An 18,530-nucleotide genomic window follows, 5' to 3' on the forward strand; every position below is an offset into this window, starting at 1 on the left:
ATTTTTCCTCTTAATCAGATCATTCAGAATCGGTTTCCTTCTTTAAGGTACACACTCCAATTTTTAATCATTAATTTTAGAGGGATAAGATGAATGTGATATATTCATAAATGAGGTATTTAATCTCTAACATTGGTGACATTTGCTTCTTTCTCTCCTGTTGTTTGCCTGTGCTACACAACAGTTTAGTATCCTTGGCACTAAGACTTTAGGGAACTTAAGTTCACTATAGAGATATCTGGGTGAAGTGTAATAGCCTGTTATATAAAGGAGGGCAGGCTAAAGGATCTAATAATCTCTTCTGTCCTAAAACTTTACAAAGCTATGAATTATTTCCATGCACTTACATTTCTGCTCTAGTAATTTTCTGTAGGTTGTAACTTAATATTCAGAATCTCATTCTGTGAGTGAAATTTATTTTAAAACTACTTTGGTAAAAAAAAAGTGAATTTTAAAAACTATAGTTTAAAATTATTTTAAGTTTTAATACTTCTTAAAATAAATTCAAATTTATAACATTGTGTGATTCTGTCAGATACTGTAAACTAAGTAGAGCCAGGCTGTGTAAATACTTGGTTGTGGGACTTCCAGATATCATCAGTGATCTGCATAAAAAGTGTTTGATTCAGTAGTCTGTATTTACACATTTTAAGGACCTCACTACAATTTTTAAGAGATTAGTGTATTAAATCTAATGTCTTAAAATTAGTGGCCACATTCTAATTCTGATGTTTACATTTATATCAGCTTAAGTCACCCTACAATTTTAGGCTGATTCAGTGTCCTTCACTATCTGTCCTAAACTTTTGTATAGTGCTTTTTCGCGGTGTTTAAAATGAAAGTTAATCTGTGTAATGTGTGTCTACTGCTCATAAATATATTTTGCTTGAGACCAGTGTACAGTGCTAATATGTATAATTTAACAAATTAAATGACTCTTGCTGTATGTATATCTGTTCCTGATAATGTTCTTCTGTATTGTTTTGGAGTTTTGTTTCATGGTAACTCTTCTGTGTTCTTTTTAATCAAGGATTAAAGGATGATGATGACGATGTTAATGATGACTGCTTTGTGGTAGAAAAAGGGGCCAGAGGGAAAAGGCCTATATTTGAATGTTTTTGGAATGGAAGGTTAATTCCGTACACAACTGTAGAAGAGTAAGTGTTTCCCATTTCCATAGTTTTACCTGTTGCTGGTTTTGAAATTGAAGAATTTATCGACTTTTCTCTTTCTATTTAAGTTTTGACTGGTGTGCGCCTCCGAAAAAGAGAGGACTTGCACCGGTTGAATGCTACAACAGAATTTCTGGTGCGTTATTTACCAATGATAAGTTTCAAGTCAGCACAAACAAGCTAACTTTTATGGACCTGGAGTTAAAACTAAAAGATAAGAACACTCTTTTCACAAGAATCTTCAATGGACAGGTGATCATTTTAATCTTTTGTTATTTTTACTTGCCATGATTCAGTGAGTGTTACTTAGGAAGCCATTGCTCACTTCTTAGTGGTTAACTGTCACATCAACAAACTTTGGCTCTGTGTGCTATGATAGTTCACTAGAGAAGTTTGCACAAGGCTTTTAAAATTATTTTTGCTTAAGAAATGATCAAATAAAGCAAGAATCTTAACTTTTTTTGTTGCTTTAAAGTGGTAGAGGGTGACTCATTTCTTGCTTTACTTATGCTTTATTATATTTATGTGATCAGTTATAAACTAAAAGAAACTTCTTTTAGGTAACTTCCTATTTGCATTAGGAAAATGTTGAAATTAACTCATTACTTAAGATATTTTATATATTCACTGGCATAAAACAGTTTACCTATAATGCCATATTTTTTCACCATTTTAAATTTAACTTGACATCCATGTTTCTGTGCTCAACTATAAACCTGAAGTTTCTGTTTATGCTGTGAAATTGGTGATACATCTACTAAAACCCTTCACAGGAACAGCGAATGAAAATAGACAGAGAATTTGCTTTGTGGCTCAAAGACTGTCATGAAAAATACGACAAACAGATAAAATTCGTACTTTTTAAAGGATCATCTGCTCGTACTGACTTGCCATCGAAAAGAATGCAGAGCCCTTGGGCTACCTATGCTTCAATAGAGTGGGATGGGAAAACATACAAATCTGGGCAGTTGGTAAGTTAATTGCTTGTTGCTAGGTACATATTGTAGAACATATATAGAGTAAGTACTATATTTTTTGTTAGACTTGTCAGATCTCACCTTGGGCTTCTATTCTTCAGGCTAAATGATCCCAGTTCTTCCAGCCTTTCCTCAAAATCATGTTTCCTAGATGCCTAATCATTTTTGGTGCTGTCTCCTGGACTCTTTTGTCCAAGTCTATCTTAAAGTTCAGCAGCTAATCAGGGCACAGTCTCCAGGTGAGGCCTCACCAGTGCTGAATAGAGTGGAAGAGAATCACTTTTCATGACTTGCAAATGACACTTCTGTTAATACAACCCAGTCTACTGTTGCTCTTTTTTGCAACAAGAGCACAGTGCTGGCTCATTTATCCTGCAGACCTCTGCATCCCCCAGGGCCTGTTGCAGTACTTCAGTCTAGTTGTGTGTATACTCGTTTCATTCTAAGTGCTGGGCTGTTGTCTCAAATGTATTTCCTTAGCTCACTAATAAAAATGTCATTAGAGACTGCATAGAACATCTTGCTGAAATCCGACTATCATATCCTCTACTTTCTCCCTGTCCACAAAGCCCTGTCACCTTGTCATAAGAGGACATCAGGTTGTTTTTGATAAATCCGTGTTGGCTGTTCCTGATCATCTTGCTGTCCTCTCAGTGCTTAGTACTGGTGTCTTTGACCTGCCTGCTCCATAATCTTTCCAGGTATGGAGGTCAGCCTGACCAGCTCCTAACACCCAGATCTTCCTCCATTCCTTTCTTAAAGATGAGTGCTGTATTAACTCTTTTCTAATCATCTAAAATCTCACTCAGCCTCTCAATTGTAAAGCCATTGGCTATTCTTTTTATCTCAGCCAGTTACTTGATGGGGTTTTTTTTTCTTCCCCAAGAATGACTGTCATCCAGTCCTAGAAAATATAGTTTCTCAAGTAATCTCTAAAATGTACTTTTGCTGCTCTAAGGTGATTCTCTCTCCTCCTTCCTGGCTGCCAACTATGTTCATTAATTGATCACCTGAAAATAACATTGTTAAGGTTGCGAAGTCAGCTTATTTTGGAATGTAATATTTTAAAGGGTTTTTTTTTAGTTACTAGACTCTTTCTGTAGATTTCATAGATTTCATAGACATTAGGGCTGGAAGGGACCTCGGAAGATCATTGAGTCCAGCCCTCCGCCCAAAGGGCAGGACATCAGCTGGGGTCATAGGATCTTGGGGGAGCAGGGGCGGGAGTTGCAGTTAGGCCCATGTTGCCTGTGGGGGCCGGCAACTCAGCAGGTTCTGCTGGGGCAGCAAGAGGTGCATACCTGTTGCTCAGTTCTGGCGGGGCAGGGGCCTTGGTGCGGCGGGCCTTAGGGCCCTTGACCACCGTGGTCCATGCCCCTGGCTGGACACAGCAGGAGGTCCCAGAGTCTTTCTCTGGCCTGGAGGGAGACTGTGATCTACCCTCTGCCTCCCGGGGGAGAAGGGCCTGGCAGTAGGAGTCTATCTCCTGCTCGCAGTCCCTGATGGCACGCAGTCTGTGGACTGTGGCCTGGAGCTCCTCCAGGTGGCGCGCCAGAGACCCCAAAAGGGAGCAGACCCCGCAAGGGGAGGTCACCATGCTCCCAGGCCCCAGAGCCTGAAAAAGGGACAGGCAGCCCCTGCAGCCGAGAGCCAGGGGCTCCGTCTGCGTGGAGCCCGGAACCAGGGGCTCCGTCTGGGTGGCAGTCTCTGAGGTGCCAGAGGGGGGGGCTGCGGAGCCCGAGGGGACCCTCGGGGTGCGGTGCGTGCCCATCCGTGTCATGCCTCTGGTAGGCTGGCTACGGCTGGGGCTGTCTACCCTGGGGGGTGCGCAGGCAGGGTCCGACGCCCACCTGCACGCCCTCCCCGCGCGAACTCCGCGCTAACTCACGCGCCGGCAGAGAAGCGCGCCTGTTTGTGCAGCCTGTTCGCGCGGCTCCGGTCGCGTGGCTCCCTGGGGGGCTGGGCGAAGTAGGGGCCTGGGCAGGGCTTGACCCGGCCCGGCTCCACTCAGCTGCCGCCTCCCACACACACACTAAGGGGGTTAGCCCCTTCTCTCCACGGGCCCCGCTTACCCCAGCTGCGCTGGGGGTCAGCAGGGGGCTCCGCGGCTGCTGGAGGGTTTCTGGGGGGCTTCAGGGGAGCGGGGGCGCAGCGAGCTTTCACCCGCGTGTCTCTCGCCGCTCCCGCGTCTAACTGGGCTTTTTCCCGGTCCCTGTAAGGTACAGGGTCAGAAAATTTAGCCAATGAAGGAGTCTTTCTGTGTGAAACCATCAATTTTGTGGTGTAATGTAATAAATTATTAGAAGCAAGACATGAGAGGTAAGTGTCTCTTTATTCAGTACTGATTAGGCCTCGTGCAGTTTGAGGCTTCACATTTTAAAATGGACATGTAGAAGTTAGGGTCCAGAGGGGGTTAACAAAAATGATAAAGGGTTTGGAAGGCAAGCTATATAAGGAGAAGTTGAAGGAAATAGGCACATTCAGCTGGTGGAAAAGGTGAGTAGGAGACATGATAGCAGTCTTCAAATACCTGAACGGCTTTCATAAAGAAGAAGGGGACCACCTTTTCAGATATGGGCTGAAGTTGCAGGAATGTAAGTTTAAATTGGCTATCAGGAAAAACTGATGGGACCAAGAAGGAATTTTTTCTTTTGTTGTTACTACGAGTCAGACCTTTTTCAGTTTTCCTCAGAAGCATTTGGTGTTGGCTACAGCCCAGGCAGGGGATTTTGACTGGGGTGTGCTGCTGCTGGCACTAAAATACAGAGGCTCATGGCTACAGGGACTTCCTAGTGTGTATTTTATCAGTTCTTGCAGCAGCAGGATGCTGACCTCCGTTGATCCCTGTGTCACATGTGGCAGGTTAGGCAGCTATGCCTCATCATTGCAACAAGGTCTTAATAATAGGTTAGCCATGGATTTGTATGGGATGGCTTGGACAGGGATAATTTTGCCACAGGCAGGGGTTTGACTGAGTGATCTCTGGAGGCCTCATAGCCCTGTTTTCCTATGATTCTATAACTAGGCAAGAACAATCTCTTCCCCTATTTATCACTATCTACTTTCTTCAATTATTTTCTCTGGGGAAGAAATTAACTTTGTTAAATTCAAGGAGGGTAGTAACAAGTAACTTGGCACAAATGTGTCAGTTTCAAATCAGGTTTGTTTGTTTCTTTTCATTTCCTATGACTAAAAATTATTCATTTTTTGTATTTTGGAGGAAGTGTCCCTTTAACTTTTTGATTAAAATAGGCAGTTTTTAGGCCAAACAGTTTCTTCTACCCAGAGTTTTATAAGATGGATAATTTAGGTCTTATAATTGAACCTGGTTACAGACTTAATATTGGCAGACTAAATCTGTGGCTTGTCGTCACAGAAGCTCTGAGGCATTCCCCAGTTACTTAAGCATTTAAGAACTGCCATTTACTGAGTCAAATCATAGGTCTGTATAACCCAGTAATCTGCAATGTGGCAGAGAGTGGATGTAGAGTGGAGAGATGAGCAAGGCACATCCACCCTCTGCTCCTCTCTCACTGCAGCTTCTAGCATTGAGAGACCTCCTCTACCGGAGACCGAACTATATAAACTTTGAGTCATGCACTTGTACAAAATAATGAGTGTCTGTATTCGTAAAGGGTTTTTTTAGTGTCCATATAATGAGAGTAATGGTTAATGTAAATGCATCTATTTTCATTTTGTAATTTCCTATGGTTGAATTATACGTGTTGAGTAATTAGAAGCAGCTTTGATTGAATGACTTAACTGTCGTCTTCTCTTTTAGGTGAAAACAATTAAAACTCTCCCAATATTCTATGGAAGTATCATTAAATTTTTTCTGTATGGAGATCATGATGGTGATGTGTATGCTACTGGAGGGGAAGTTGAAATATCTCTAGTAAGTCAAACATAAAAGCAGATACTAAATATTCTGAAACATACTACATTTTGCTTTTAGATCCTAGTATTAGATTTTTTTAAAAGAATTTTAGTGCTAAAATGTTTTCTTTTCTCATACTAGATTAAGCAAGTCCACTTATTATAAGACTTAGTAAAGTGGAGGGGGGCCATCCTCTCTGGCAGGTGTAGCAAAAATTACCCCTGCACCCTGTCCGAGTGCCATCCCAAGCCCTTTCTTTACATGGATTGCTGTCCAGCTTCCTGTTCCCTTCCTTGTGCTGCTTGCTTATGGTGTGGCTCTGCTTTCTGCATCCTGGCCTGTGCCCTCTGCCTGATTTGATGCTCTGCTTTCTACTCCCTGCTCTGTCTGCCGTGGTGCTGCCTGTTCCCTCCCCAATCTGCAACGTGCCGCATACAGAGACTGCCCTTCCCATTTGTGGCATTCATACCATAGGTTGGCCACCCTGATCTAGTTCATTTATATTTTGTACTATATTGCAATATTATGCTCAGGCTCACTAACACATTTTTTGGATTTTGTGCATTTAAATTTTCAACCCTAACTTTGCATGATTAGGTACATGTAAAATATTTTCAATTAATCTCTCCACTGTGCTTTATAGGTTAAGTGTAAGGGAGTTTGAAAGGTGATGATAGGATTTTCTGGAGGAAAATTGCAGTGTATTTTGAACACAAAGAAATAAGGTCTACTTTTTACTTTAAAAACAGATAAATTGAAGGTTATAAGAAGTATTCACTTTGTGTGCCTGTGTGCAAAACCTTGGAAACCTATGAAGTTCTCTTTGTGGAGTCTCCACTGTAGTACTTGATTCAAATGGAACAGAACTCCCAAAATCATTGAGTCGCCACCAAAGCAATTATATTGTACTAACAGGTCAGCTTTCAAATAGCTGGCTACCTAGCTGTTCTTTCCCCAAGACGGCAATCAGGATGATGATATGTATAGCAGATACAAAACCTTACCCTTTCCACAGGTAGGGGGCATGAGTGCATAGATCCTACAGAGCTAATTTGTTATATCCCAGACTGAATAAAATGAGAGCGAGTTGTTTAGCTCAGGATGGAACTGTTGCAGACATGTCAGTACTCCTAATTAATTAGTACATGTTTAATATGATGAAATTCTGACACTTAATTGTGGTAACTATAAGGGCAGTAGCAATACAACATGTATATTCTATAATTATTGAACTGCTGAATAGTCAGAAGTAGCTGCATAGTAGCACAGTGCTTGAGTTTTTAGCATAATATAACTTATGCAGTCACCACAAAGACCTATTCAGCATCTTGTATTAAAGTTCTATCTAATTAGTCTTTGATGTAAAAGCAGCATTTCTACTGATAACTGGATTTTGAATTTATTTAGGAACCTCAAGCGTTATATGGTGAGAAAAAAATTATTCCAATCTCCAAACTTGACAGAACAGTTTCTGACAAGTCGGTTAAAAAATACATAGAAGATGAAATGGCAAGGTAATATCTAAAACATAATGAAGAGCTTTTACTTGTTAAAACCTTACTACAAGTTTTTGTACTTCAGAAATTGTTACATTTGCAAAATGTAGCTCAGAGTTTTACTCTCTGTATCAAAGTCCTGATAATCAGTTGTTCAGTAGAAACAAAAATTCTGAACTCTGAACTTCACATAATCTTAAAGGAGGGAATAGTTTTCAAAAACTTTTTTTCTAATAATAGGTTATGTATAAACTTTGACTGTATTCTACTAAAAATGAATTGTGCCATTTTTGTTTACAGAAAAACTAATCATCAGAGGGGTGGGGGTTTTGGGGGTTTTTTTAGACTTCCTGATCGATTGTCAGTAACATGGCCTGAAGGAGATGAATTGTTACCAAATGAGACAAAGCTTGCTGGTACTCCAATAGGTATGATTTTTCTTTCCAGCCACTATCTTTATTTCATTTTTAATTTGTTTTTTACACATTGCCATATATTTTAATTTTAATAGAAAGTCTTGGGAACAAAAACCAAACAGTTTCTAAAGTCAGTCTTCTTTGCCTTCCTCTTGTAAATAGGAGCATTAAGAATTGAAATACTGAATAAGAAAGGAGAGGCAATGCAAAAACTTCCCGGTACAAGCCATGGCGGGTCAAAGAAACTGCTTGTTGAACTTAAAGTTATTTTACACAGTAAGTACATAAGAGTAAAATATTATTTTTCCTTGTTTCAGTAAAATGTCTAATGTTTTAGAATTTGATACTTACTTATAAATTTAAGATCAAAAACTAAATTTTGTCAGAACTCATAGTTCTCCAAAATTGGGAATGTGTATACAGAAGGAAATGACAACGACCACTATGCCAAATGATTAATGTCCTTCCAATCTAATATCTTTAGAAGCTGTTTATATCATAGAATCATAAAAAATTAGGGTTAGAGGGGACCCCAGCTACATCATTCCAGCCAGGGCTTTTTCAAGCCAGGCCTTAAAAACCTCCAAAGATGGTGATTCCACCACCTCTCTAGCTAACATATTCCACTGCTTCACCACTTCATAGTGAGAGATTTTTCCTGATATCTAACCTAAATTTCCCTTGCTGCAAATTGAGACCACTGCTCCTTGTTCTGTCATCTGTCACCACTGAGTCTAGCTCCATCCTCTTCGGAACCACCCTTCAGGTAATTAAAGGCTGCTATTAAATCCCCCCTGCAGTCTTTTCTTCTGCAGACGAGATGAGCCCAGTTTCCTGAGCCTCTTCTCAGAAGTCATGTGCCCCACATCCCACACCATTTTTGTTGCCCTCTGCTGGACTGTCTCCAACCTGTCCACATCCTTCTGTAGTGGGGGCCCAGACCTGGACACAGTATTCCACATGTGGCCTCACCAGTGCAGAATAGAAAGGAAGAATTACTTTCCTCGATCTGTTGGCAGCGCTCCTATTAATGCAGTCCAGTGTACTGTTAGCCTTCTTGGAAATAAGGGCACACTGTTGACTCATCCAACTTAGTTTCATAGTGCTTAGGGTCGGAAGGGACCTAAACAGGTCATCAGGTCCAACCCCCTGCCCCGAGCAGGAACGAGTGCTAGGGTCATAACAACACTCCAGCCAAATACCTATCCAGCCTTCTCTTGAAGACCCCCAAGATAGGAGAGAGCACCGCCTCCCTTGGGAGTCTATTCCAGAGTCTGGCAGCCCTAACCATAGAGTAATGCCTCCTGATGTCCAGTCTGAACCTTCTGTCTAACAACTTGTAGCCATTATTCCTAGTACACCCCCCCCCCCCCCCCCCCCACGGTGGTGCCCGGGGGAACAGAGCCTCACCCAATTTCCACTGGTCCCCCCGGTGAGTTTGTAAACGACCACCAGGTCCCCTCTCAGCCTTCTCTTGTGGAGGCTGAATAGATTTAGGCCCTGTAGCCTCTCTTCATAGGGCCTGACCTGCTGTCCCTTGACCATGCAGGTGGCCCTCCTCTGGAACCTCAATGCTAGCTGCATCCCTCTTAAAATGCAGCACCCAGAACTGGAAGCAGTACTCCAACTATGGCCTGACCAACACTGTGTAGAGGGGAAGGATCATGTCCCTGGACCTGCTTATGATGCATCTGTAGATGCACGACAAGGTGTGGTTAGCCTTACTGACTGCTTCCTCGCATTGGTGGCTCATGTTCATCCTGGAGTCAACAATGACTCCAAGATCCCTTTCTGCTACAGTTTTGACAAGAAGGGTGTTCCCCAGCCCATAGGTGTGTTGCTGGTTCCTTCTCCCTAGATGCAGTACCTTGCACTTAGCTGTGTTGAATTCCATCCTATTCTCATCTGCCCACCTCTGTAACCTGTCTAGATCTAGCTGGATTCTGTCCCTCCCCTCCAGCATGCCCACCTTGCTCCGCATTTTGGTATCATCAGCGAATTTGGACAGCGTGCTTTCCACACCCACATCCAGATCACTGCTAAATGTGTTGAACAGTACAGGCCCCAGGACCAAGCCCCAGGGGACTCCGCTGCCCACATCCTTCCAGGTTGAAAACGACCCATTCATCACCACTCTCTGGGTGTGACCATCTAGCCAATTTGAAGTCGGCCCTCCTGAAGTCAAGGACCTTTGCCTTACTGCTTGCTTTCATCACCCTGCGCTGGATAGTAAATTCTAGCAGGCGATGATCACTTGTCACCCAGGTAGTAGAGTACCCACAGACCCCTCACCCCTAGGTCTTTTTCTGAAGATCTGCTGCTTAGCCATTTGGTCCCAAGCCTATACTGGTGCATGGGATTCTTCAGTCCTAAATGCAGAACTTTGTACTTGTCCTTGTTGAACCTCATGAGATTCCTTTTGGCCTTATCTTCCAAGTAGTCTAAAGCTTTGAATTCTAGCCCTATCCTCCAGCATATATATACTTCCTCACCCCCCCACCCCTCTCTGCCCCAGCTTGGTGTCATCCATGAACTTGCTGAGGGTGCATTCTATGCTATCTTCCAGATCATTAATGAAGATATTGAACAAAATTGGCCCCAGGACCAACTTCTTGGGCATGCCGCTTGATACTGGGTGCCAGCTAGACATTGAGCCACTGATTACTACTCATTGGTCCTGTCAGTCCAGCCAGCTTTCTATAATAAAAACCAGAAGAATTGGTTTTTATTATTCCTTTGCTTACAGTAAGAGAGCATATCTCCCCAATACTATTTGCATTGTACAGGTGGGCTGGAGTTGCAGAGAGGTGACATAACTTGTCAGAAATGCTTGATTTTCAGGTATTGATTATATACTGCATTTGGACAGTCCAAATAAAAGCAGTAATGTGGTAATACTTCTCAACAAGGAAGTCTGATCTTAATTGAGAAAAGCTGTTTTACTAACTGTTTAAGAAAAAGTCAGTAACTATTGAAATTTAATATTAGAACTCACAATTATAACTTATATATCAGAGCAAGTAGATTTTGGACATAGCCACATCTAGCAGGCTAATGAAGAAATGCATGTATTTTGGTACAAGAACAGATGAATAAATATACAGTGGTAACATTTAATGCTCACATTTTAAATTGGCTGAATCATGTAATGTCACATATTGCGAGACGGTTTGGTTTGTTTTTCAGTAGAAGCTTTCCACAGTGTACTCAGTATGTATGTATTAAGCAATCAGATATCCCATTAAAAAAAACACTAAAAAAAACAATATTGGGCAAGAGAAGAATAGATTCTTCCACCTTCCTTCTCCTCCTCCCCCCCCCCCCCCCCCCCCCCCCCCCCCCATATTTTCAGTTGATTTTTGTGGTTATTTTCCCCTCAAATTATAATCTTCTAAGAACCTAGTTCTCAGTAAGTTACTTTTTGATAAGTGTGATTTGAATCTAAACTCCTCTCTCTCCCTTCTTTTTAATTTGAAAATGATGTGTGTGTATTTAATAAGTATTATTTATTGCAATAACATAAACTCAGGTTTAGTATCACAATGTTAATGTAGCTAAGTTGTCTTTTTTTTCTGTTTAAGCTTCAAGCGGCAATAAGGAAATCATTTCACATATCAGTCAGCATGGAGGAAAATGGCCTTACTGGTTTAAAAAAATGGGTGAGTTGGCTTTAAAATAGTACCTACAATTTATTAACAGGTTTATATTTTTTTCTTTTAACTTCATTTATATCTGATTCTATACAGAAAATATTCACAAACTTGGAAGCTACACTCTGAAACTGCAAGTGGTAGTGAATGAAAGTAATGCAGACACTTACGCAGGAAGGCCTCTACCATCTAAAATGTTTAAGTTTACTATTGTAGGTAAGAATTCAATTTATATTTGTATTCCTGAATAGGATGCTTCATGAATGCTAAACTCTTATTTCTGATTCATCATATTTTAAAGGTATGTAGTCCTATGTCCAGCTGCAAAATAAATTCTATTTTGGTTAAGGAAAATAGAGTCAGTACTTCCTATAGTGATAAAATGGCAAGTAGAACAATGGGAGGTTATCAAGTGGTCAAACAGAAAAAGATGTCTTGTATTAATACCTTCTGAGCAACCAAGTTTGGTGTTTTACAGCTCATGCTTCTGCCCTTATGCTTCATCCAGCCCTAAAAATCTTAAATCAATGAAAAACAAAGCTAAACCCTCATAAGCGTCTCTTGAAATTAGTTTCAACACTAAGAGTTTCCTCTTACTGTTAGTAAGGATTTTTATTATAAGATTTTTTTTATATTCAGAACATCAAATATCCTTATTTTAGCTTAATTATCTACTTGTATATTTTTGTATAGCAAATCAGAAGATGCAATTATGTTTAAATGAAGCTAGACAAAATGTGGAAAGAACATTTTCCACTATATTTTATCTTATTTTCCCTCTTATAAATTCTAATCCATCCATATATGCTCCAAAATAACATTTACTTTAATCATTTTTTTGAGAACGTTATATCTTTAATAGTTCTACATGGCTAATTATAACTTGGAAACTTCTTCATAACACTTATTCTGGATCCCAAAAATTGTACTGACAGACACATACATAGCAGGATGTGTAAATATGGGGCTCCAAGAGAAAATTCCTCAGAATCCATTGCATGCCAGGACCTTCAAAGCTACACCAGGGGCCAGTGAAGCAGGCTGCTTAGCCTTGCCCTCCAAAATGTCCACAATTCCACCAAACTTGGTGTCATCCACAGAGTTACTGAGCATTTACTTTTTCTGCTCCTGCAGTAGTTTTTTGGAAAAAAGAAGTGTTCTTTGAGAAGGAAGAGAGCACAGAAAATATGTCCATATCTTCAAATAATTTTTAATCATAATTATTTATGCATACATGGATGTCTGGGAAAAAAGCCAGCCACATTTCCCTAAAAACAATCTAGGTTGAGAATTCTGTTTTCATCCAGCCCTAAAAATGAAGAATGAACCTTAAGGCAAGGCAGAGAATGTTACGTATTCAAAACATTCCCTTCTGGGGTAACTTCATAAATTAGATGGGACCCCCAAGAAGAGCGTCTTCTATGGAAAGGAATTCTACCTGATCAACACATCAAAGAGCTACTCAACACAGCTCACAAAGACGCTCTCATGGACCCAGAGGAACAGACTTCCATCTTCAGCTCCCCCTGTGCAAAAATGAAGTTTATTTCTTACCTATGGGGACTTTTTACCATCTTGTACCATCTACACTTTTCCCAGAGCCTGACGAAGGGACTTTGATCCCAAAAGCTTGCAGAAAAGGACAGTTTTCTTGCCATTTTCCAGTTGGTCTAATAAAAGGTATCATTTTGGAACCAAGAGTTCTAGTTTTTTGTATGTCTTCTATGGAAAGTTGTTCCTATACTCAGCTTAGCCATAGAAGTGTATTTTAGAAAAAGTTTCCGTTTTTTCCCCCAAAAAAACACTGTATGCTGCCAGCCCAATGGCTTAATGAAAAAGAATCTAATATATACGTACAGATGATAAAATTGCCCTTTTAAAAATATATGAATACTCCTCTCTCTCTTAGAGGGTAAGCCAGAGAAATTTTCTGTGGGTCTTTTGGATCCTCCATTTCGAGTTGGAGTACCATTTAATATTCCTTTGGATTTGCAAGATGAGTTTGGTCATGCAACACAGCTGACAAGTCATATTGACCCAATTCTTGAAGCGAGGTAAGTAAGCTTATCTAATTTTGTTCTCCCTTCTTTGTAACTTTATAAATGCAATTATTTATGTATTTAGTTTCAGAATAGTGAACTATGTTTTCTTAACGTAAATTAACCAATGTTGCTTGTTGCTGCTTTCAGATAGTCCTATGAGTGTTAGTTTCTATTTTAGTGAAAACTAAAATGCTTTGCCTATCTTTAATTCAATTTTAATTATTTTATAGTGGTTTGACATTAAAGTATCAAGAAATAACAAAAGGAGAAAATTGTACCATTAAGGGTGTCACTGCTAAAGGCCTCGTAAATATTTATCAAGGCAAGGTAGGCCAGTGGATTTAAATTTGATCAATGTAATAAAATCACATGGTTATTTACATGTAAAATGGGTTTTGAATAAGCTATTATAATTGAATGGTTACAGCTATCTTGGTTAACAAACATGCTTGTTGTTTATATTGATGTCTGAATGGAGTCCATAAGTTTTTGTTTGTTTGTTTGTTTGTTTGTTTGTTTTTTTAATGTGAGTTAATATTTTGGTGGACCATGGATAATTTATTTTTAAATTACTTGTTTTACTGTATACTTATAGTGTGTTTTTGTGTTCTTGGATTAAGACGTTACTTGACCTACAGTTCTTGCAGTTATGCAGGTCTTAATTTAGGGAAGACAGAAAATAGGAAATAATGCATGTAAAATCTCAGAAACTTATGAACTGTTGTTAATGAGAAGACAAGCGTGATTGCTGGAAGAAGATTGGTTTAAGAGAAGCGAGCATACACATGGTCATTGAAAACAAGAGATTTATTCCTAGTAATAGATGATGGCATATGGAAAGATGTAAAGCTGAAAATGTGAGGAAGGATGAAAAAGGCAATAGTTCTAAAACATAATTGGGAGTAGAATACAAGTGACTAGAAATGTAAGTTGTGGCAAGATTGTGATACAAGCTTGTATTTGGTGTGGAAACCTAATGAAGGCATTCAGCATGCAGATTTAAGTAGTGACAGCACAAGCAAACAAATAATATTTATATGGTGGCTGACTGGATTAACTGTAGGCGCCTTGTAAAAGAGTGGAGAATGACAAAGCTGTAGATGAAGTTTTTAGCTAACTGTGTGAATGTATAGAAGGCATGGCTGTGTGTCCCCTTATAGACTTGACTTGTTCAAAAAAGGCATGAACTTATATCTGCTACAGCTTAATTTGTCAGATGCTAGGAATGTTACATTGGCATAGTGTGTGAAAAAGTGGTCTGTAGCCTATGAAACCTTGTGTTTCTCAATAAGTTAAATCTATAAGGGGCCACACATTCATAGCAGGAGGCACGATGTGGAATCAGGAATCCAATCCCAATCATCTTTTCTACTTGCTGTTGCAGAGGGATCTGAAGGTCATGATCCTGAGCTCCCCACCAAGTTAAAAGCCAGGTGTCAACAGTCTGGCATAATACAGAACTGTCCCAGAACTGGTGCAGGCAATCAGCTGATTGTCTGCCCCGGCCCCGGGACAGCATGGTGTGAGTTCAAACTTGGGGTTTAAGGTTCATGATGGGAGAAGGCCTACATGCTGGGACCCTCTGATTAGGCCACAATTATTATGATAAATGTAATGTGTAGAGGGGCTGAAGGGGATAGATCTAAGGATGGAAATTGAATTAGAGCAGGCAGGGCCATCCAGTTGGTAGCCCCTGAAGGACTATATGTGGTCCTCAGTCTAACCACCATTCCTCCTCCCCATTTTCTCCTGTCACTGTAGCCAGGAGGGGACTGGAGTGCCTGAGGGGGGTGTGCACAGCAAAAAGGTAGTCTGCCCACACTGCAGGGGAAGGGTTAATGTGGCCAGGAGAAGGGAGGCAGGTGTTGCATGCACAGCATGGGAGAGCCAGGCTCCCTATGTTGCATGGTGCACACAGCTGGGAGACTGGGGAGAGCTGGGCTACTCAAGCTTTGCAAGCGGCCTGGTGGGATATGTGGCCCCCATGGCGTATGGTCCCTGACTGCCGGGAAGTTGGACAGCTCTGAATTCGAGGCAGGTAGATAAGAAACCTTAGTCAATGAACTGTCATACAAGAGAGGTAGAAATTAAGGGTGGAAAAGGAAAAGATGACAGACAGAAGGGAAGATTATGAGGATTGTGTATTTTATAAATGTAATATGGTTTAATCCCCTTACTTTGTAACATACATCGTTAACAACATGTTTTGTATTGCTGTGCACTGCTGCTTTAGACTGCAAGAAAATAATACATTTATCATTTTTTCCACTTAATTTTATTTGGGATTTCCCTTTGTTCAGAAATTAAAATCTAGGAGCATATTCCCATTATTTGGGCTATGTCAAGTTTCTATTATTTGGTCAATATGTGTATTTGAAAATAAACCTCTAGGTATGTGCTCTGTGTGTGTGTGTGTGTGTGTGTGTGTGTGTGTGTGTGTTTAGAACATCTTTGTTGTTATCTGATATGTATACATGGTAAGTCGTGTCTACATGTAGTTAAAACCTGAAATAACACAGTAGGTATGTTTAGCATTATTCATCATTATTCTGTACAAAAAAATTAAGTTAAGAGAGCTTTGCCTTAGTAAGTGAAGGACTCAAAATTAAGATGCACCAAAGTTAAAGCTGGCCTTATTTACAGGGCAGAATGGACAATGCAGGATGAATGGGGTTATACCTAAATATTAATGTTTATCCTTTCTGTTGGAGGACAGTTTTGTTTCACACCATCTATCCAGTCCACACACAGAGGAATCATATGTATAGTTAGGCTGGAGTGAATTTAAAATTTACTACAGATTTGTAGATTGAGGAGCTTTTCTAGTGTCCAAGAACCTTAATTGGACTCTTTTACATCATCAGTTTCTTCTGCCTCTTGCAATTTTGTTTTCACTATAACATTTTTCACAAGTTATTCTTGGATTTTTTTTTTTTTTCATAGTTTACTTCTCTGGGGATGGGATGGAGAGGAAGATGTATTTCCAAAAAGTTTATTAAAATTTGTGTGTTTAGAGTTAGTTGTGTGACTGTTTTGTTTCATTCTTATGAAAATGTATGCATAAATAAATACTTTCAAATGGCTACAAAATATAAAATACCTAAAAACTGCAGTGTTCCCTTCTAGAGCTGACTCCTAAAAAGTTGAGGCTATTGGAGCCGGGATTAATATAATGAACAGTTTTAATGATACAACTTTAAATGAGCAGCTACAAGTAATTATAGGTAACGGAGTTAACTGTATTATCTAGCCAGACTCAGAATTTGCTGTTTCGTTCATTTTTGTCTTGCTCCAAGCAGAAAGCCAACAAATGATGAAGACAGGTTTTGAATACCACTTTTTAAAAAATGTATATTTTTACATGTGGTTTTGTCCCCATTAACACATACATCTAAGCAGTTATATTAATTGGTAGTGATTCTGGATTCATGCGGGTTGGTCTATGGCTAAAGGAATTGATATTTCTGGAAGTAATGACATAAATCAATTTTGGTACAGGCTTAATTTACAATTTAATACAGAAGATATTACTAGTATTCTGGAAATTCATGCAACTCCCATATAAATTATCTGAGGGAATTTATCTAAACAGAACATATGTGTTTGTTCAAGGCTAATCTTTAAAATGTTCTTTTGACTAGAACTTTAATCTGAAGGTTATTCTTCCTGGTTTGAAAGAAGACTCTCAGGTCTTAAAAATCAGATTACTGCCTGGTAAGTGTTATGCATGATTAGCGATGTCACGTTATAAAGCATGTTAATCATATCTTTTTGGGAGGGAACATAGTATTAAAAAAAAAAACCTTATATGTAAGAAGTGTGTCAACCTGGGTATTAAGGTTTATTTATTCCTACCAGCAACTGAAGACTAGAAATGCAAAGCAAATTGTGTGTTCTTTATTAGGATTGTTGCCTCCAAACTCCAGTTCTGCCCAGTTCCTAGAAATTGGCTGCCTGACTGGATGTGATAAGATTTTTTTTTTTATTTAATTTTTATTCTGTTTTTTTTAATCAAAATCTTTTTCATACGCTTGTACAATTATTTAGTACTTTGTTATATTTCTCTTGTCGTTATGGTCCAGAATGGTAGTCTGCTACCCTCCTACTACCTTCCATGAAACAAGTTACCTTGTGAACAAATTATTTCTTTTCCATTCAGTTTTTTACTGAAAATGGTGTATTTTGGTATTGAGCATTTGTATTTGTGATTTTAGATTCAAAGTTTTTAGCATTAAGGTACTTACTGACTTTAACATCAGTTATTCTTTTGAGCCATGGAGCAGATCTGTAGTAGTATAGTCCAGTGTCCTACCATACTGCTGTGGATATGTTGGCATAAAAAATGTAGGTCCCCTTGAAGTCAAAAGAGTTTTGCCATGAGCCACCACTCCTCTACTAGGCAGAGGAGTAAATATGTGTGTAAATATGCATTGTGTTTAGTGTTCTCCCCTCGCAGCTTGGTTTTGAAATTCCCTGTGTTGCGATGAAAAACTAAAATCAAATGACCAGTAACTCTGAAATGCAAACTCCGCATTAAAATTGTACATCTATAGGCCCACCTCATCAGTTGAAAGTGAAACCAGATTCTGAAATTCTAAAGATTGAAAATGGGACCGCTTTCCCCTTCCAAGTTGAAGTGTTAGATGAATCCGGAAATATAACATCCCAGCCAAAACTGATAGTTCATTGTAAGGTATGTTCAATTTTATTTACAATAGAATAGACTTCTGCTTTGACACTAGCTTTAAGAAAGGGTCGGCTGTCAATCAAACTATATTGAGATTTACTGTCAGTAGCCATAGCTTCCACAATCAAGTTCCTGACTGAATATGAGAGCTATAGAAACCTGATATGAGAAGGAAGATATGGGAATGAAGTTATTTAATTACAGTGTTAGTAT

The 18,530-nt window shown here is 39.6% G+C and overlaps 1 protein-coding gene across 1 annotated transcript in view; it reads left to right on the forward strand.

Moving 5' to 3' along the window:
* Window positions 1-18,530, forward strand: part of SMCHD1 (structural maintenance of chromosomes flexible hinge domain containing 1) — a 131,470-nt gene that overhangs the window by 55,528 nt on the left and 57,412 nt on the right. Inside the window, exons 11-23 of the mRNA XM_006269521.4 lie at window positions 1,031-1,157; window positions 1,241-1,424; window positions 1,946-2,143; window positions 5,931-6,044; window positions 7,434-7,540; window positions 7,868-7,950; window positions 8,101-8,214; window positions 11,520-11,597; window positions 11,685-11,804; window positions 13,498-13,642; window positions 13,861-13,957; window positions 17,272-17,344; window positions 18,184-18,323. Of these exons, the coding sequence (XP_006269583.2) occupies window positions 1,031-1,157; window positions 1,241-1,424; window positions 1,946-2,143; window positions 5,931-6,044; window positions 7,434-7,540; window positions 7,868-7,950; window positions 8,101-8,214; window positions 11,520-11,597; window positions 11,685-11,804; window positions 13,498-13,642; window positions 13,861-13,957; window positions 17,272-17,344; window positions 18,184-18,323 (1,580 nt within the window). The remainder of the gene's footprint in view (window positions 1-1,030; window positions 1,158-1,240; window positions 1,425-1,945; window positions 2,144-5,930; window positions 6,045-7,433; window positions 7,541-7,867; window positions 7,951-8,100; window positions 8,215-11,519; window positions 11,598-11,684; window positions 11,805-13,497; window positions 13,643-13,860; window positions 13,958-17,271; window positions 17,345-18,183; window positions 18,324-18,530) is intronic.

The sequence above is a fragment of the Alligator mississippiensis genome, chromosome 3, assembly GCF_030867095.1.
Source record: "Alligator mississippiensis isolate rAllMis1 chromosome 3, rAllMis1, whole genome shotgun sequence".
NCBI classification, from domain to species: Eukaryota; Metazoa; Chordata; order Crocodylia; family Alligatoridae; genus Alligator; species Alligator mississippiensis.